At 48.9% G+C, this 20,743-nt stretch overlaps 1 protein-coding gene across 4 annotated transcripts in view; it reads right to left on the minus strand.

Moving 5' to 3' along the window:
• Window positions 1-1,511: 1,511 nt before the first annotated feature.
• The window catches only part of CYFIP2 (cytoplasmic FMR1 interacting protein 2), a 107,550-nt gene continuing 88,318 nt past the window's right edge, over window positions 1,512-20,743 (minus strand). For all 4 annotated transcript variants that reach the window (XM_037044815.1, XM_037044811.1, XM_037044813.1 and 1 more), the window contains exons 27-31: window positions 13,492-13,564; window positions 12,924-13,018; window positions 7,650-7,888; window positions 5,794-5,941; window positions 1,512-3,723 (exon numbers count right to left, since the gene is read on the minus strand). In XM_037044815.1, the coding sequence (XP_036900710.1) occupies window positions 3,556-3,723; window positions 5,794-5,941; window positions 7,650-7,888; window positions 12,924-13,018; window positions 13,492-13,564 (723 nt within the window). In that variant the 3' untranslated portion in view covers window positions 1,512-3,555. The remainder of the gene's footprint in view (window positions 3,724-5,793; window positions 5,942-7,649; window positions 7,889-12,923; window positions 13,019-13,491; window positions 13,565-20,743) is intronic.

Genomic DNA, 20,743 nt, shown 5'->3' on the forward strand with positions numbered 1-20,743 from the left:
AGGGGCCCTACTCCAATATGGCTCATGTCCTTAGAAGAGATTAGGACACAGACACACACAGAGGAAAAGCCATGTGAAGACAGACAAAGAAGATGGATGTCTACAAACCAAGGAGAGAGGTCTTAGAAGAAACCATGCTAACAATTTGGTCTTGGACTTGCCCCTCTAGAACTTCGAGAAAATCAAATTCTGTTGTTCAAACCACCCAGTCTGTGGGGTTTGGGTAAGGCGACGCCAGCAAACTGACTGGGCCCTTTCCATCAGAAGCCCCCGGTGCTCTGCTGGTCCCCGCTGCCCGACTTGTGCAGGGGTCACGACTCCTGTGCTGTCAGGGGCCCTTCTCCTGTGGGAGGTTTTTGGGTTTTTTTTTAACTGTTGCAGAGAAATGGGTTTCTAAGGTCACGACCACAAGGAGGTGCAGTGTTCGTCCAGGCTGATGAGGTTCTGCGGGACTCGGAGCACCGAGGACCTCCGAGGGGGGAAGAGAGCAACACGGCGACCCCCAAGTGTATTTGCCCCTGGAATCTCCTTTTCACTGAGTGTCTCTCAGGACTAAGAGCCCCCCAACCACTCCGGCTCAGCTCTACAGCCCCATGATGAAAACCCTCGGGAGGTGTGACACATGGCTGAAGATGCCATTGGGTTTGTGAAGGGCAGTGACCTAGAATCAGGAAATCGGAGCTGGGAGGACCTCCGAGCATTCTGTGCAGTCTAAAGATGAGGAAACTGAGGCCCAGAGAGATCAGAGGCCCATCTGAGGCCACCGCAGTGGGGGAGTCACCCGTGCCCCGGATCTAATACCTGTGGATGGCCTTTAGGAAAGCTGGTGCTGGTTTGAAACTCATCCTTCTAGTGTTATTCTTGTCTTGTCCTTCTGATGAGTATGAAAGGTTTGCAGGGAGCTTCAGCCTGGGAACTCCCTGACACTAGCCTGAACTCAAACTTACTGACCCAAAGCCCCGAAAAGTCCAGGGACTGAATCCCTAAGACTGGCTTTGGCGTCTGGCATGGCTGATCAGTTCATGGTAGTGGGTCGGCAAAAGCCCGGGGTTTGGAACTGGGTTCAAATCCCAGCATCACCTAGTAACTGTGTGAAAATAAACCCCCGGTACAGCCCTTGTGCCAAAGTGGGTTACAACACACGAGGAGCTGCGCTGCAGTCACGGGGATGGATGCACAGGATTTAGCACGGTGCCTGCACACGTCAGGCCTCGCTGAATGTCAGCGCTCGTTCTTCCTCCAGAACCAGGGGTCTGGGGTGTCCGGCCAATTCCGTGAGAACCGAAATCCCTAAGGTCAGGAACTGCCTCCTATATCTTGCCCAGCCCAAGTCCGTTCATAAACACGTCTTTTTCTCCGTGAGAAAGCAGAAGTGCAGGGCACCCTGGCCCGCTGGCTCTTTACCTCCTCCCATTCCATTCGGGTTATTTTCTTGGTCCTCGGGTGTGATGTGGCCCTCCACAGGGGACCAGGCCTGGGACACAGCCCGGAGTCATGACCAGGATTCAGGGTTTACCAGTTTGGAAGCAGTTTTAATGAAGATGGAAATGTTTATCAACTCCACACAGGTACCCCAAAATACAAAGCCAAACATCATCTTCTGCTGCATAGCAAATATGATTGAAGAATTTAACATCATTATTTGATCACAAGCGTAAATAGAAGTCACCATAAATAAATGTAAATTCATTGTACAAAAAATCCCCGACAACTCTTAGTACAAATATGGTACATTTGACAGTTTCTGAAATGGTGTTTTTTTTTAACTTTTTAAAACCTAAGATTTTTTTCCTGGTTCTTAGACATACAAAAAAAACAAAAGGGGAACAGTAATACCAGGGAGGAAAGAATGTTACACCTGTCCTGTGCTCATGAATAAATGCTGCTGGCAAGCCGGGGAAATGAGATGTCTCCCAAAGGTGAAGACCTCAGTTTACCGGGATTGAATCTCTTGCAGATAACGGGATTCGATTCTACGAGAGGGTCAAATTCAGGTTTAGGAATTGGGGCCTGGAAGGGCATGTTGCTGGAATAGCAATCTCATCAAACGGATGGTCCATGACATCACAAAAGCAAAGGTCAGGGAACTGGAATGATCTCTCTAGGACTGAAGGGCTGGTCATCTGTCTGAAAGAGCTGCCCTTCCCAGCTGGGACTGGAGGTTCTTAGAGATTTTATGTCGGTTTTGAAGGTGTGTTCTGTGTCCTCCAGCCATGGGGTGTAACCTTTCCCTCTTGCCTTTGACCTATGGTCATAGCAAACTATAAGAAATCGGAACAGGAAGTAGTACCTCCAGACAGGAGGGTCTGCCAGCTTCTGCCCTGAACCACCTTTCTTCCCTACGGATATTTTGTTTCATGGCTCAAAGGGAGCTCAGAGGCCATGGTCAGCGGCAGTCCTCGGCCTTCCATGTGCAACAGAACTCAGAGAGGGCATGGAAAGTGCAGGTCTCTGCACCTTACTCCCAGAGATGCAAATTAGTGGTTTGAGGTGGAGCCCAGGAGTCTGCCTCAAATGCGCTAATCTCAGGAGCCCCTGATGGACCACACTTGGCAGGCCCCCCCTCTTCTCCCTGGTGAGCCGGAGTGCGTCACACAAACCTGCTGCTAGGGGCTCACCTTTGCTCTTTCCAGGGGTTAAAATGGGCCAGCGGATTAATGGTAACCATTCCCATCCATCCACCCTGAGCGGGGCATCATTACTGTTCTATTTTTCTCTCTTTTTTTTTTTTCCTTCCCGGGGCTGTGGGGTGGGAGGAAGGGATATCAAATGTCTCACTTCATATTTTCTTACAAGAGCAGAGGCACGGGCCCCTTGAAGATGACTTGCTCTGTATGAGCCATTCACTTCCAAAGGCTTCCATCTTTCTGAGCGGTCTCCCCATGCTTTGGGGGAGATGCTGCGAGAAATTATGACCACAGCCAGCACCCTGACCATGGTGCGGACACCTGAACACTTGTCCTGTTTGCCATGGCTCTCAGCTCCTGGTGCAGGAGTATTCCTGGTGGTAGAATCCCTGGTGTCCAGAGCAGGAGGAGATGCCACCTGGAAAAATGGGGGGAGGGCCCAGAGGAGGTGAAGAAGCTGGTAAGTGGAGGCACGCCCATCAGGTTGGGCTGATATCTTGGGTGGCAGCCATGCTCTTTCTCCAGCTGAGACTTCAGCTTTGAGGTCACAAGTGGGCACTGGGTCGGAGGTCCCCATCTTGGGAGAAGGTCTTGGGAAGCAACCACAAATGGGGGGGGGGGTGTGTGACAAGGAGAAAGGGTAAAACTAGGGCTCTTCACACAGCTGAGGGAAAAAGGAAGAAAAAAGAGCACACACTGCCCTGTGTTTTTTTTTCATTTCTACTAGGGCAAAGCAGCATGGAGATGTCAGGGGAGAGCATGCACAGGCCCAGCCCTCGGAGGGTGTCGGTGTATTGGGAGAGGTTCTCATAGGCTTCCTGGTCCATCTCATGCGCTGTCCAGTCAGACCCCGTCACAGGGCTGGCTGTGGCTTCCTCTCTCCTGCTGCTTCGTCTCCTCCAGGCTGAGGGTTTGCAGGACCTTCTGCCTAGCAGGTGGTGGCCAGGGACTGGTGGATGGGTGGCTGGAAGCAGCGCACATGCTCCACGGTGGAACTGTCTGTCTCCACAGACTTCATGTACTTGTTCAAGATGGCAAATACCTCATTGTTCAAGATCTGGTACTTCCTGATCCTGTCTGCCATTTTCTTCAGAGGCTGAAAGGACAAGGCCATTCAGGTTAGCAGTGGGAGGAGGGGCAGAGAAATACAGGGCGAGCAAACAGTCGAGGGTCCTGGTACCTCAACGATCACGTCACTCTCTCACTTAAAGACCTTGTGTGGCTTCCTAGAAGATAGAGCTTAGCCAAATAACCTTTTTGTGAGTTTCAAAATGTACCACAAAGCTGCAGCAATCAAAACAGTGTGGCACTGGTACAAAGACAGAAACTGAGAGCACAGAATAGAGAGCCCAGGAATAAACTCTTCCATATACGGTCAAATGCATTCCGACAAGGGTGCCAAGACCATTCAATGGAGGAAGGATAGTATTGCCAACAAACGGTGCTGGGAAGACTGGATATCCGCATGCGAAAGAATGAAGCTGGATCTCTACCTCACACCATACACAGATAGCTCAAAATAGATCGGAGATCCAAAGAGAAGAGCTAAACTGATAAAACTTTTAGAAGATAACATGGAGAAAAAACTTTATGACATGTAATTTGGCAATAATTTCTTGGCTGCAACACCAAAAGCGCAGGTGATAAAAGGAAAAATAAATGAGACCACATCAAAATGTAAAAACTTGTCTGCATCGAAGTCACTATAAATAGAGAAAGGGCAACCCCCGGAATGAGAGAAAATGCTTGTAAATCATATGCCTGACAAGGGATTAATACCCAGAATATGTAAAGAGCTTTTACAATTCAATAACAACACAGAACAACTCAATTCAAAAGTGAACAAAAGACGTGAATGGACATTGCTCCAAAGATGAAGAACAAGTAGCCCGTAAGCACATGGAAAGATGCTAATGTCACTAATCACTAAGGAAGTAAGAATCAAAACCACAGTGAGACACCTTTTCACATTCATTAGGACGGCTATTACCCAAACCCCAGAAAGCAGCAAATGCTGGGGGGGATGTGAAGAAACTAGAACCCTTGTGCATCACTGGGAATGCGAAACGGCGCAGGTCTGCGGGAGACAGTGTGGTGGTTCTTCACACATTAGAAACAGAAGTCCTGTACTCGAACAGATATTTGCACTCTCATTTTCCACAACAGCCAAACGGTGGGGGTAATTCAAATGTTTAGGAACAGATGAACTGATAAACAACATGTGGTATATTCAGCCTTAAAAAGGAAGGACGTTCTGAAATACGCCGCAACATGCTGAACCTTCTATGAATGGTTCATAGGGAATTCACCTCTATGAATTCCCTAGAGTAAGTCAGACTCGCAAAGGCAGAGAATGGAAGGGTGGTTACCTTCCAAGGGCCTGGGGTAGGGGGTGTACAGAGTTACACGCGGAGTCCCCAGTGTATCATGGGTAGAGTTTCAGCTGTAGAAGAAGAGAGTTCTGGAGATGGACAGTGGTAATGGTTGTACAACGGTGTGAGTGTGCTTAAGGCGGTGGAACTTAATGGCTAAACTGTACACGTAAAATGGTTAAAATGATAGTTTTTATGTTATATATATTCTGCCACAGTGAACAATAAACACCCTTTATGAGGTGGCTCCTGCCTCTTTGTCCTCTCAGCCACGTATCTTCTTACTGGTGGCTTTGCTCTGGCTGTCCCCTCTCTCTGGAACATCCTGCCAGGCTATTTGCTGCCTGTCACCCTGGACTGGGTCCTGGCATCGCCTCCTGGGAAGTCTCCTCTGGCCACGCCCCCACTCCCTGGCCTGGTTCAGACAGCCCTCCTGGTCCTGCTCTCCTCACAACAGTGCTCCCCCGCTCTGCCCTGCATCCCGTGCCCACACAGCTCTCCTGTTCACTGAAAGCCTGTGCAGACGAGGAGCCCGCGTCCACAGAGCCTGGCTGGCATGGGGAACGTGCATTTCAGGTCTGGGGCCCAGCCCTGCCATGCAGGGCGACCCGATTCATCCCAGCGGGTTACGAGCAAGTGATTCACGGCTCTCTTCAAGTAGGTCTCCACCACTGAGTGTTGCTGTACTGTCTGCAGTGTGGGGAGTAGGCTCCATAAACAGCTCACCCTCCTTTTCAGATACAACAAGCCTGCTTGTCAGGCCGGGCCCCACCTCCCAGGCCCCAGCTGCTTACCACATTCTTAATGATTTCATCCTTCCCATCCTGTCTCTGTACTTTCAGCAGATGGTAACAGAAGTCGAACAGGTCGAAGCGCCGCTGCTGGCCCAGCAGGACGATGATGGAGCAGCCGGCCCAGTTCAAGCCATCACCGAAACATTGCCTGGGGGCAGGGAGAGGAAGCAGCTGGAGTGAGGGGCACGGGAGAGGGCATGGGAAGGGTCTCCTCTTGGACCAGGGGTACTGCTAGTGAGCAGCCACTGTCTGGGACAATTCTCTTAATCTGTGAAATGGGTACAAGGGAAGCTGTAGGTTCATTTGTTCTAGGGACTGTGATGATATTCTAAGTCCTTCTAACCACTGTTGCCCCACTGATGTAAGAAAAATCACCTTTGAAGAGGATAAATGTTCATGAAAAAAAATCCAACCAGTCCTTGAGATTTATGTGGCTGATTATGTCAAGCAAGTCAAAGAAGGATCTGTTTTGGCTCATAAAGGAGTTTGGGCTCACCTGTGGGGGGAAGGGCTGTTTCAAACCTGCTGGCCAGTGTAGGTGGGAGGGCAGGCATGGGGCACTGTGAGCCCATGAGCAGGTGCTGCTGGTGCGTGCGGTGGGGAGGGGGCTCCAAGTCCTCCTGGGTCTGGTAAAGCTCAGCCCTCATGTCCCCAACTCTCAACGGCAATTTGGGCAATCTGGGGGCTGCAGGGTCACCTCTCCACTGTCTTTCCACCCTGGGCAGGTTTCCTTTCACATGGCTGGGGGTGCAGGCCCCTCCCATTGCAGGCCCCTCCCATCCCAGGCCCCACGGCACTTCCTCTGGGACTCCTGCTCGGGTCTTCAGTGCTTTTCCCCTGAGCTCTTGGCTCCCCCAGGGCAGGCCTTTTCTGCTTTCCTCACCATTCTGCTCTGGGTTTGTAACTGGGTGACTTGGGGAAGAAATGGGCTCTGCTTCTGTCTTCTGAGGACAGGGCCGGGTTACTCTTAAAGGTCCCCTCCCCCACCGTTTCAAGGTTGGAGGTCTCCAGAACCAGGGCACCTGACCTCTGCCAGCGAGCCTTTCTCTGTTCCACAAACCCTGAGGTCATGTGGGGGGTGAGGTGGGCAGTGAGGTTCTTTTTTTAAAAAATATTTTATTTATCTATCTTTAGAGGGGAAGAGAAGGAGAGAGGGAGAGAAACATCAATGTATGGTTGCTTCTCGTGCATCTCCTGCTGGGAACTGGCCCCTGCCGGGAACTGGCCTGCAACCCAGGAATGTGCCCTGACTGGGAATCGAACCTCGATCGTCTGGTTCGCAGTCCCGCGCTCAATCCAGGCAGTGAGGTTCTTAATGCCAAACCTCCACCAGGGCTCCCTCCTGCCTCTCCAATCAGAAACACAGGCACCGAGAGGCCCAAAGTCCCCAGTATGCACACTCCCAGGCACACGCTCCACCTCTGCCTCCACCCACCTGTTGCCTTTCCCTGACAGCAACACCCCCGACCCCCGCCTCTCCACCCGCTCTGGGATCTGAATCCCAGCCGCGTTCAAGGCCCAGTTCTAGTCTGTTGATTGAATTCTGACCACTCACTTCTCTCTCTTCTCAGGCATCTGTCCCCCTCCCTGTCCTTGCTGTGAAGCTGTGTCATGCAATGTGCCGTGTGTCCCTTCACAGACTCGATGGTCCCCACAAGGCCAGGAAGCATCTGATTTTGCTCAGCACTGCTGCAGGTCCAGCCCCTACTCGGTGACCTGCATGTCGTGTGTGCTCCATACATAGCCCTTGGGCAGCCTCGCCCCACCCACACCATTCTAGCTGGGCTCTGGCAGCCGATGCCCCGTCGGGTGACAAGCAGGTTGGAGGTGACCATGCTTTCCCGGGAGGTACTCACTCGGCTGTGAACTCGTTGGTCCCCACGGGGATGCAGTAGACGAACTGCATGGCACTCCACAGCCGGTGGAACTCCACGCACTCGTCGACGTGCATGACCCCGTTGGTGGGTGGTGGGCCCCGCCAGATGGGGTCCTGCAGGTAGCTCCGAATGCGGGTCAGGATGACCTCGAACATGGACAGGCCACAGCACAGCCGCTCCTTGGTCAGCAGGTCGCCCTCCCGAGCGATGGCGATTTGCTGGGAACAGAAGGGTATAGAAACCTTTTATCTACATCTCAGACCCCGTCTTCCACCTCTCACGAGAGACCCCCAAACCCTGGAGCTGGAATTTGTTCACCAGAACTGGCGTCTTAGTCAGGGTGAGGCACTGACTTTGTATACCTGAGGGTAAGCCTATGGCAGTAGGTCAAGTCTAGGAGCCACCGATGGAAGAACTGTTTTAAAGAACGTCAATATACCCAGGCAATGAATGAAATGCTTGGTAGACATTAGAAAGACTGAGAGTACTTCTAGGTACTCAGAGTACCCTTCTAAGAGTCCTATTGCTACGACGGTGCCATCACAACTACTCGCTCACGCTCACTGAGTGTGTGTAACACACCAGGCCCTGTTCTAAGCACCCGATCAATATGGGCCCCATTTATTCCTTACACCACCCCTGGGAAGTATGTGCCATTATTTTCCCCATTTTACAGATGGAGAAACTAAGGTTCAGGGAGGCAGTCAGTGAGTGGTAAAGTGAGGATCCGAATCCTGGTACATCTGTGGGTTAAACTGTTAAGTGAGTAGAGCAAGTCGCAAGGAAGGATGTATACGATAATCCTATTAAAAGACATCGCTAACATACAAGCCCACAGACAGAAACACACACAACTGTATACGGGGTCTACGTCAAACATTTTAGAACGATTAACATCAGCTGTGGGAGCAGATGGGGAAGTGGGCGAGACTTTCACTTTACACTTTAAATATTTCTGCACACTTGTATGTGTTACAGTGAGCATATGCTACCCTTAAAATTTGCCACCAAATTTAAAGAATGATTTCCTCCAATGAGAAGTCCCCTGACCATTGTAAATGGCCTCCATCAATCATTTAAACTGGCTTCTGGTTAGACAAGCACCTCAAAACACTGCCTGAGTTGCGAGTGAAATATCTAGGGAGAGAGGTGTCAAAAGCCATGTGCAAAGTAAGACAGATAGATATTACAGTCTAAGGTCAAAATAAGGTCTCCAAATCTAGAGACAAAGCTAAAGAGGGTGCTCGCGGGATCAGCTCCCGAAAAAGTGGTTTCCCCAGAGCTTGTTTTACAGGGAGCCCCATTGTTCGACGCAAGCCCCTCACCCTGGAGCCCCCAGAAAGAGGATAAGCTCTCCATCACTCCGTGGAGGGAAATGAATTAGGAAACATCACTGCTGGAGCCTGTCAGGATATTATGGGTCAGGAGTGCGGTTGTCATGACAACGATAAGCTGAAAGAAGTCTCAGGGGGAAAGGCGTGAATTGGGGAAGAAGAGTTTCACAGCGTGTGTTTCGACCAGGAAGGGGAGGGACCCTCATTCAAGGTGACCCTTGATTCCGTGGGCGGAGAAGGGACCCCTCGAGTTGCCACAGTTATCTGGAAACATCTCTCACAAAGTCCTGAACCTGGGGCTGGATTCTGTTCTCCCCAGGCAACTCTCTACCCGTCTGTGGTTCATCACATCAGAAACGGAGGGCCTGGAACAGTGAAGATGCTCCGTAAATAAGTAAAGGATCTGGATCTGTTCTTGAGTCATGAATATTCTTCTTCATAAGTTGATACAGAGTGTTCTGAATTGCTAATTAATCCCACATGCATTTAATCAGTCTGAATCAATCCTCAAGACCTGACGATCATGGGGGATTAAAAAAATCAGCAAGGGGGTTTATAAATCTGCAGTCAGACCATGAATTCTGGTTACTCTCCCGCAATACCTACTACAGCCAACCAAAGGGCCCTTGACCCTCTGAAATGATCAGGGGCTTTGTTCCTTTCCTTGAAAAAGTATTTACCCTTACCCTGTGAACTATAAAAGTAACACATGATTACTGGGTCAAATATGAAAAAAAACTAAAACATGGTGTGAAAATTAAAATTTCTCATAAACCCCACTACCCAGGGAGAAGCTTCCTTAAAATACTGATGCATCATTTATTTTTTGTATGTGTGTACACACACCTATATTTACAAAATTTGGGTCATACTATCTGCATTGCTTTTTTCCCCTAAAAAACCCTTTCCTTCAATGTTTTCAGCAACATGATTTTTTAATGGCTACATAAGCTGGCCACCGACACAGCATCATTTACTTAGTCCTCTGTTCTTGTTGGTTACAGTAAATTGCTTGCACATTTTCACTGTTACAGATGACTCCTAAACAACTGGCCTTACACAGAACATCTCTAATTGTTTTCTTAGGATAAAATCCTAGAAGTAGCAACCACTCACTTGAAGAATATAAATATTTGAAAGGTGTTCATTACAGAGTGGCCAGCTAGTCTCAGCAAAGCTGGGCCCCCGGCCCCTTTTTGCTACATGACGCCCGCGCCCTGTGCCCTCACCCGCACTCCTCCGTCACCAGGGAAGTTCTTTGCCAGCTTGAGTGATGAAAAGTTCTAGAAGCCTGTTCTTTTCACTCACATTTCACTGATTACTGGGAAACCTGGACACTCTTCTGACATTTGTTGGCATTTATATTTTTGTTGTCCGTTTTCTTTCATGTGCTTTTTCTTTTGGTTTGCCTACTCATTCTTTTTGCATTTGCTACAAATACCCTCAATGTGTGGCTTAGTGATATACATACACACACAAATATATGATATGTGTATGTATATTTAGTGTTTAAGGGAAATTTATCCATTTCTTTTCTATTCCACTCGGTGGGGGATTTTTCTCCTTCTGCTGTTCTTTTCCGAGTTAACAAGGGCATAAAAAGAGCATCCTAGAAGTCCTGTGGAAACGCCTTTCTTCATGGAGTCCTCTGATGACATCTAGTGACCTCTGGAGGAAAAATGATACCTGCACACTCCTTTTGAAAATATAATCCTGTGTGTTTTTAGAAGTCTTCTACCTAATTTGTTCATCATGCTGATTACGTCGGGCAGCTCAGCTAAGGAGACAAAACAGCTATTGGCCCATTTGACAGATGGAAAGCAAAGACTGAGACATGGAATGCCTAGCACTAGGTTAACTGACAATTCAGGGGTGACATGGGGACAGGAACCCTGTGTTCTGACCCCCTGCTAGAGTGTTCTTCCCATGGCAGCACTGGGCAACAATCAGGTCAGCCCCATCTGTCCCAGAAACAAAGGCAAACAATGCAACAGCACTAAAACCCCCCGATTCTAAACACGTAGCAGATTCGCCCCGTCACTGAGCTAGCTACAGGGCGGGGCAAAAGGAGGTGCACAGTTTTGAGTAGGCAAAATATAGAGAGTTTATTCTTGTATTACCATTTATCGATCATTTTATTATCTCCCACAGGAAAAACTGCACAGCCACCTTTGCCCCACACTGTATTATGTGAGCCCCCTGAACCACAGCCAGCCCAGAAGCGAACACTTGGTTAACTTTTCTTCGGTCGTCAGGACAACCGAAGTTTTAGACTGGTCCTCAAGGGCCAGCAGATTTCTAAGACTGGCATTTCCTCTCCCACAGACTGTCTAGGCTTTTATTTATGAAATACTCAGCATCTGACAAATGGCGATTTCTATCGGTCCCCAGGAAACGGTGTTCACCAGAACAGGGAAGGAATCCAGGCTTTAAGTGAAAACACATGCCAAGGCCTGGGTGCGAGGGGCCAGATTCTTGTCGGATGACACCACCAGTGAGGCAGACACGCTGATGTGCTGCCGGCCTGGGGGATTTCTCCCTAAAAGGAAATCTTCCAAGGAGCGTCTCTGCTTGGTCCCTGCCGGCCAGGAGAGAATGAGGGCGCCCTCCACAGGGTCTGAGTTCTCTCTGGGATGGCTCAGACCACCCTTCCCACTGGACGTTTGTTTGGTCGGGTTTGCAGGAGGAGGTGGGCGACACCCGGGCAGACCTGGCTCTGCAAGGTGCCCCAAATACTTGCCCTGGTTTTCGAGAGAACAGGCTGCCTTCCACCTTCTGCCTTCTGCCCAGGATGTGAGTTTTCACATTCGAGCTTTTGTGTGTGATAGGGCAGAGGACCATAGGAAGGCAAGGCCAAGGGGATCTGAATCCTCCACTTTGAAATGAACAGTGACCTTTGGCGAACACAACAAACCACCCTGGCTTGTCTCCCTATGGTGCCCTGTTTCTCTTCTAGAATCCGCCCCCTCCACAAGTATTTGGATTGCTTAAACCAATTCGAAAGGAGACAGCACGTGGTTTAGGTCGTCTTTCTTCTTCCCTGACCCCCTGCAGAGTCTGTGAGCTCTCTGAAAGTAGGGGGTCCCGTCTCACTCGTCTCCATGTTCATAGCCACTGGCAGGACTGCTTTGTAAAAATTGGTTTTAGTTACAGGGTTAATGCATGAGTTCATTCACCTGTAATAATACTAGGACATTACAGATGAAGCCCATGTCTTCTTTGGTCCCACCCCCAACCCCGATCTCTGTCGCTTATCCTCTGTAGGGGTTGCCGCCACCTTGAACTACGTGTGTATCATTCATTTTCTAGGAAAAGTTTCATTTACATGGGTGTTCTCTGTTTTTTTTTAAATACAAATGGCATCAGACCAGCTGAACTGCATGCAGTATCACTTGCTTTATTCCCCTAACCATGCGTTTCGGATCTACCCACATGGACGCACTGAGGTCTAATGTTTGCGGTTCGTTATTACGTACCAAGTACTCAGCATTCAGGCGACTTCGCCACCTTTTATTTAGTCAACCCTGTACCCATGGACATTTGGGTTGTTCCCAGCTTCTGCCTGAACAGACAATGTGGCAGTAAATACCTTGTGGCCCTGTAAGTGGTTTTCCAGCAGGGCACCCAGACGTGAGCTGCTGGCTACAGGGCGTGTGGGATTTTAATAACGTGAGAGAACGGAGCAGAGTGATCGACCCCGACAGGGGCATCCCAGACCCTGGTCTGACTTCCTTCTTTCTGGGCAGGATGAAGGATACCGGGTGTGGAAGAATTCAGGCCTAAGAGTTAGCAAATCTCATTCCAGACCTGTCAGGCCAGTGACAGGCTTCATGGTTGCCCACTTCCTTCCTGTGTCTGGGCCTCAGTTTTCCCACCTGGAAAATGATGGTTCTCAGAGCCCAAGACGGGAGGAGCATACCTGAGGGGTGCCCAGCCGCTCTATCAGAGGGACCAGGTGAAGCGGGGCGTACTTGGCTTCCAGGCGTTTCATCCGGACCTCCAGACGCTCCCCCTCTGTCAAAGAAGCAGATGGCAGAGACTGAGGTTCAGGTCACACCGGGGGGACTGGGCAGGGGACCACTCTCGGAGGAACTGGGGATGCGTTTGCATTCCAAATACAGAAACGTGGACGGAACACACTGAACAATTCTCCTCGGTTCTGGTGAGTGTAATGAAGACTCAGCACAAGTAAAGATGTTCTGTTCTCTCTGTCCAACAGTGGAATAACCCACCTAGTGGGGGATGAGTTCTCCATTACTAGGAAGATTTAAACCAAGGCCAGACAACAGGAAACTAGGGATGTTCCAGAAGGACAAGAAACAAGGCCTGGAGTATCGTTTCCAGTTCTACCATTCTGTGACTCATCTATAGCTTCCCAAGACGTTAACCTTCTCTCTTTCCGACTGCAGATTTGGGTTTGTTGGGACTAAATGAACATGAGCTTCAAAATCAGGTTGGCTATTTAGCTGCTGTTAATGGTTTCTTACCTTTGATGTAGATTCTTGGCAAGATATTTTGGAAGGGTGCGGCGTGGAGCAGATCACAGACTTCCTCCTGAGACTGCAAACAGAGATGGAGGGAAAGAAAAAAAATGATTATGAAACAGGATGGATTTTCATTCCTAGAAATTTGAGCACTGGAGTCAGCGGGCCCTGCATTCGCATGCTGGCACCTCTGCTCGCTAGCTGTGGGATCTTAGGCAAGTTGCTTAACCTTTCTGAGTCTAGTTATCTATCTGCAAAGTGAAGATGAGATCAGTACCCATTTTCACGGGCTGCTGTGAGGACTAAGTAAGAGAATGCATAACCTCGCAGCGAAGTCTGAGATACGTCATGAGTGTGCAACACACTTTCATTACCCTCTTACAAGGAAGTTGTTGGAGAGTTCCGAGTGACAGTGGAATCAGGCAGCGATGACGGGCCCCAGGCTGAGTCTGTCTGGCAGGTGGTGAGGCCCGTGGCAGGCAGCTGGGCCAGCATTCAGTTCACTAATCCAGATGGTTCTGTGTAAAGGCCCGTGTCTGGTTAGGTTTCTCCACACCAGATAACAACCAGGGGGACAAGGACCAGAACCCAGGACAGAGGTTTGATGGTGACTTTTTTCTCTCTCTTTTCAATTGTGGGGATTTGTATTAGGTAAGATCCGGGCTTCATTCAACGTGGACACTCTTGGATCCTAAGCGTCTGAGGAAATGAGGAGGTTTTCAGACGTGGGTGGACCAGGTCTGTCCTGAAAAGCTAGTAGGCCACCTGCTTGAGAAGGGAACCCCCAAACTGTCACTACAGACCCTTCCCTGAAACAGGGAGGACAAGTCACCTCTTCAGAGGGACCTGCCTTATCTGAGTGTCATTCTCAGTTTCCCAACCAGAGGGGAAATGTCCCCTCTTTCTTAATTCACTTGCTTCTCCCCTAACCAGTGGATCAGATAACCCGGTCTTTATTGCTATGTCTAAGCTTAAAGCTTTTGCTTTATCCTATAACCTGAAAATTTGGCTAATTGATCATTCAAGTGATACTTTAACTTATTAATATGGTGAATCATATTGATTTTTGAATGATGAACCAGGCTTGTATTCTTGGTATAAACCTCACTTGGTTGTAATACATTATCCTTTTTTAAAAAGATTTTATTTATTTATCTTTAGAGGGGAAGGAAAGGAGAGAGGGAGAGAAATATCAATGTATGGATGTTCTCTTATCAGGCCTGGGAACTGGCCTGCAACCCAGGCATGTGCCCTGACTTGGAATCAAACCACAATCCTCTGGTTCGCAGGGCCGTGCTCAATCCACTGAGCTACACCAGCCAGGGCGCATTACCCCTTTTAAGTAGTGCTGGATTTTCTTTGTGAGTGTTTTGCTGAGGATTTTTACTCTCTATTAGGGACATTGATTTGCCTTTTTCTTTTCAAATGCCTTTGGTTTTCATATGAGGGTGATGCTGACCCTTGGGAAGAGATCCACCCCCCTTTTCTATTTTCTAGAAGAGAATGTGTACAACTGGTATTACTTTTTCCTTAAGTGTTGGGCATAATTCACGAGTGAAACCATCTGCATCAGAAGTTTTCTTGGCTGGAAGCTTTTTTTTTAACTAGGCATAAAATTTCTTTAGTACATATAGGATTATTCAGGTTATAGAATTTTTTGAGTGAGCTTTGGGGGCTTTTATGTCTCAAGGACTTGCTCCTTGTATCTAAGTTTAATTTATGGACATAGGATAAAGGTAGTACACTTGTATCATCTTTCTGATGTCTGTAGGATCCATAGTGATGCCCTTATTTCATTGCTGATATTGGTCATTTGTATCTTCTTTTTTCTCTTGGTCAGTCTGGCTAGAGGTTTATCAATTTCATTGATCTTTTTATTTCAAAGAACCAGTTTTTAGTTTCATTCATACTTTTCTATACTTCTTGTTTTCGATGTTGCCAACTTCTCTTCTGGTCTATATTATGTCCTTCCTTCTTTTTGCTTTGGGTTTCATTTGCTCTTCTTTCTCTAGTTTCTTATGATAGAAGCCTAGACACAAAGCTAACAACTTTTTTTTTGTAGTACAACATTCAGGCTATTCTTTAATACCTTCAGTAATCAAGGGCTCAGTACCGCTGGCGGCAGCTCCGTTCGTTTTTGAACCACGCTAGTGGTGAGAAAGCTTGATCATGCATTGAGCCGCCTCCCAGTAGTTTGCAATCCAGACCTTGCTCTGCCCTTTAGAGTATAATTAGATGTGTTTTTCTAGCCAGTGTCTTCAGCCAGCCTTCTCCCTGTCCTCCTTGCAGGACCGAGCACCTTACAAGAGCTTTCTGCCTCTCTCTCCACCTCCCAGTCTTGCTTTCCCCCCCAGCCAGAAATAGCCTGCCCAGCCACATCACACCACGGCAATGACCCTGGCAAAGACCACAGATTGCCTGCCGCTCCACCACCATGTGCAGCAGACACCTTTCCGTTCTCATCTCACGGCATCTCCACTGTGTCAGGCACTGACCTTCCTCAGCTACTGTGGCAATGAGTTCTGCGGCTTTCCATCATTTCGGTTTCTCCTTTCCAGACTTTTCTGGCAGGTTTGACACCTAACTACCCCTTAAATGTTGGTTTCCTCCAAGGCCCCACTTTATTTGTCTTTTCTGCTCAGTTTCTCCTACCTGCTTTGTCTCACCCACTCCCACCACTACAAGTGTCGCCTCTAATTCATCAGCCCTGCTTCCGGCCAGACCTCTCTCTCAAGCTCCAGGCTCAGATGCCCAGCCTCCTGCTGGATCTTGCCACTGGGATACGCCCCAGGCCAACACTTCTAAAGCGAACTCTCTTCTCCCCTGGTCACCTAGGGTTCCTTTGCTCAAAAACTGGCTCCACTGTCCCCGCAGGGTGGCTCAGTCGGTTGGAGTGCTGTCTTGCACACCAGAGGTTTTGGGGTTTGATTCTCATCAGGGCACATAATACCTAGGTTGTGGGTTCTATCCCCAGCCGAGGCGTGTATGGGAAGCAACTGATCGATGTTTTTCTCTCACATCGATGTTTTTCTCTCTCTCTTTCCCCCTTCCTCTCTCTCTAAAACCAATTAAAAATATATATCCTTGGGTGATGATTCAAAAAAAAAAAAAAAAAAAGAAGATCGTACCATTATCTCTTTATCTGCCTGAGTCTAAAACCTAGGGCTCATTTTCTGTCTCCTTTCCACTTCCCATCGTCAACTCGTGATGATGGGGAAGGAAAGTCCTCATGTCTTGTGACTCTCTCCTCGGCTCTCCACACTGACCACAGTGCTGTCATCTCATTAAAGGCAGGGACAAAGCCTCTGTATTCCCAGTGCCTGGGACATAATAGTTTCTCAATAATTATTTTTGAAATGAATGCATATGTGTTATCTTTGTTTCTCAGATGAATCAATAAATGTCTTTATCCACATGAGTATATTCCAAATACAGGAATGTTATTACACCCATTTATCTAGCAAATATGCATTGCACACCAGGCACAGTTCTAGGTTTTGCAGATATGATGCTGGACAAGTTAGACTAGATTTTTGCGCTCATGGAATTTACAGTCTAGTTCACAGAGGCAGATAAAAACAAGTCAATAAATCAGGACACTTCAGGTAGTGATAAAACACAAGAGGGTAATAAAGCTAGAGAGCGACTGGGAAAGGGGAAGGGACTGCTTAAGGAAAGGTGGTTAGCAGAAATCTTCTTGGTGGGGAAGATATTTTACATAGAGAATGGAATGAAGTGAGGGAGTCACCATGTAGATATGAAGTAAGAGCATTCCAGCGCAAAGGGCCCGGGGCAGAAAGTCACCTGGAGAACAGTGATGCAAGGCACCTTCGCACAGTCAGAGGCCCTGATGGGAGGGAGGGACCAGCTCACGTGGGGCCTCACGGGCATGGTAGGGAGCCTGGGTTTTATCTGAAGGGCAACGAGGAACTACTGAAGTATCCAAGCAGAGGACTGGTACACCTCACAACCCCACTGCCAAGTTTATCTTTCTTGTTTTCTTTCAAAATCTCAGTTGCTCCTTGGAAATGTCTTGTTGCCAGAAAAGCTATCCGCTGCATGGACTATCACCTTTCTGTTTGGTTACAAGTAAAACCGATATTCGGACATGCTCAGGCAATGGACAGGAGGGAGGAGGCTCCAGGCCCCCCGCACCAAGACCAACGCTGCTCACTTACTCATTTTACACGACGAGCCCCCACTTCAGATTTCTTTGGGGGAGACAAGAGGGTTCCATTGACCCACCTCTGCACCCCACTACCACCCCCGAGTTTGCAAACTGCAGGACTCCAAAGGTCCTGGGGGTGGGGCCCTTCATGCTGGCACGCTTTCTGTGTGTGCGCTCTCTCCTTGTACCGCCATTTGTTCACGGAGGCCGGGAAAGACAGAGGGGTGTAGCTTCCTAGTAAAGGTGGGAAAGCATTTGCCTGGGAGCTCCCGGAGGACGAGCCGCACGGCCACTTGCATAACGAAGTGGCCACATACTCGGCAACACCTTTTGTAGAAGGTATTCGTGGGGCGTTTGCCTGCTGTGGCAACTGATAAAAATCTGTGGTTCCATTCAGGGCATGCCAAGACCTATGTCAGGGATCCCAACAAGCTTCCGTTGTGGGCGCTGATGCTAGCGGCTGACCTCGCTCTTGTGCAATCTCAGTCTTCAGGGATCCACGCTTGGCCTTTGAATCTGCCCAGGAACCCATCTAGCCCAGGGCCTGTGAAATCCACTGAGGGTAGATTTCGTCCCCCTCGGCCCCCTGGCGCTCTCTGCTCCAGGCAGGGCCGTGTTCTGTTACCTGACGCAAGGTCAGTACGCCCATCCCAGAATTTTCACCCTCTCTCTGCAAGGCTCCCTCACCTGGCTCTTTCCCTCACACCACTTCGCTTAGTTAATTCCCATTCTTCTTCCAAATCTCAACTCAAGCACTACACCTTCCAGGAAGGCTCCCTTGACTCCCTCAGTGCCTCCCTGAGCACGCGGGTGCTTTGTTTTGTGCCCTTTAAAGAACCCACTTCTTTTCCTGGTAGCACTGGAGGTTGGTCTGGATTATTCCTGCCTGTGCATTCCTGTTTGGTTAATGTTTGCCTCCCCCTGCTGGCATCACGAAGGTTGGGGACAGTGCCCTTTTCCACCACGGTGTATTTATTCACAGTAGTGAGCACGGTGCCTGATAGGCGGCCAATGCTCAATAAGCACGGGAATGCAAACCGAAGGTCTGTGGTGTGTAAAGGAACTGAGAGTCAGAACAGATTCTTTCCTAGTTCCACACCGGAAGTGGCCCCTCTCTGATGTTACCGATCACTCTGTGTGAGCTAAGTGAGCTCCTTGCAGTGAGATTTTCAAAATGTTTTACATTTCCTACCCCTCTCTCCCTTCCTCCTTATCTTTTCCTACTTGTGTGGATTTACTCAATTTTCTACATTGAACATATATTACTTTAAAACTTAATTTGAAAGAAAGAAACTCCTTTGGAGGTAACTAATTCTTAGCTCTGAAATAAGGAGCGTTCAGGGTCTCGGTGCTGGCACCAGAGGGAAGGAACCTTAGCACGCTGCTCGGTCCAGCAAGGAGCAACATTTGCATAAGGTTCAATAATGTGTAAATAGTACACATTTTCGTTTTCTTTTTTTTTTTAGGCTACCCCTTGACAAAATACAACTGGGACCAAAAACGGGCAGCTGTGATGATAGAGAAGGAAATGCACACCTGGCAAGAGACAGGAGGAGGAGGTTTCAAGAGGGTTCATTTCCCCGTCTTGCATGGAAAGAAGTCAGGATGCTAAATACTGTTACTCAAGGAAGCAACCAAGGTGTGAGGTGAGCGTATCATTTCTGATCACAGGGGAAAACAACAGAAGCGATAAGTAGTCTAGTTAAATACTGAGGGGAAGAGTGGGGAGAGGTGCACATGAGCTGAAATCTCATCTTTCCAAGTAGGGAGTCAGTCAGCATTGTCTAAAGTGGCGAATTAAGAAACAGAGGTCTGGGGCCTCGCAGAAACTGCAGATCTGAACTTGGGAATCATGGGTGTGAGGATGGAAACTCAAAAACACAAGTGCAAGGGTAGGTGTGCTCCACAGTAGGGCCGAAAAGGGGCCTGCACGCTGCTGGAAACAGGATAACAGGTGAGACTGGAAAAACTAGATTTTAACGAAGGTTACCATCTAGTGGGGGAATGACGCAATGATGCCTTTGAGAGAGACCTGAGAGGATGGGCAGGAAATATGCAGGGCACACGGAGGAGGAATACGATCAAAGATAGCATCGCTGATGTCAGGGCGGCAGGAAATGCCCTGTCTGGCTGACAGGGCCACCTGCGGGCAGGAGCCAGGCTCTGGGGTCCCAGGGCACAGGCAGGGAAGGCGAGACTCCTGGTAACTGAGGGCCTGCTTATGAACTGTTGCTGACTTTACATCCATCACCTCATTCAATACAAAGACTCTAGGAAGGAGGCATGTAGCCCCACCAATTGGAGGGTGTGAAAGCTAAGGCTCAGAGGACTTCTTCATTTTGGCAGAGTCTCAGAGCTATCACATAGAGAGGCAAGACTGGAATCCAGGATTTCTGACTCCAAAGATACACCCTTTCCGGTACAGCAGCTGAGAATGGGCCTGAAACCCGCCTGACACAGCCCTGTTGTAACTCACCGAGACTTCTCGTTTGCCTCCGGATGCATCTTTGGTCTTATTCTCTGGACTCATGGTCTCTGACTTAGAACCACCATTACTTGTAACTGAGGCGCTATGTATTTATCAGATACGGGCAGAGTATAAGTAAATACAGCAGTACTTCTTATTAAATGAAGAAATGGGTGACAGGCTGGAGCTGAGACCTCACAGGATTCTCTGGCTTGATCCGTACGAGGCCACAGGCCCACAGGACAGTCATCCTTCCTAGACCCAGCCTTACCTCACTCTCTCATTCTGCAACACTTGCTGAGTTTTGCAGCCTTGGATGGGACATAGATCTTTCCCAAGAGGCACAAAGGCGTGAGGATTCCCCTGTGTCCACAGCAAATCTCAGGTTGGGAACGGTGATTTTAAACCTCTACATGGCCCACGAGACCCTGCTGTGTGGTCACCATCTGAACTCCCCCACCAGTCACCAGGCCCCGCAGCCCTGCCCCCACAGTGCACCTCCTTCAGAACCACGGGCCAGCACATCCGAAATGCTGGGTGTGGGGAGGGAGACGCTGGGCCTGCCACATGGCCAGTGCAGCAGCACAGGCCCCAGGGAACTGTGCTCATTGCAAGTCACT

The sequence above is a fragment of the Sturnira hondurensis genome, unplaced genomic scaffold (genome assembly GCF_014824575.4).
Source record: "Sturnira hondurensis isolate 20B ecotype Veracruz unplaced genomic scaffold, ASM1482457v3 Scaffold0004152, whole genome shotgun sequence".
In the NCBI taxonomy this organism is placed as follows: domain Eukaryota; kingdom Metazoa; phylum Chordata; class Mammalia; order Chiroptera; family Phyllostomidae; genus Sturnira; species Sturnira hondurensis.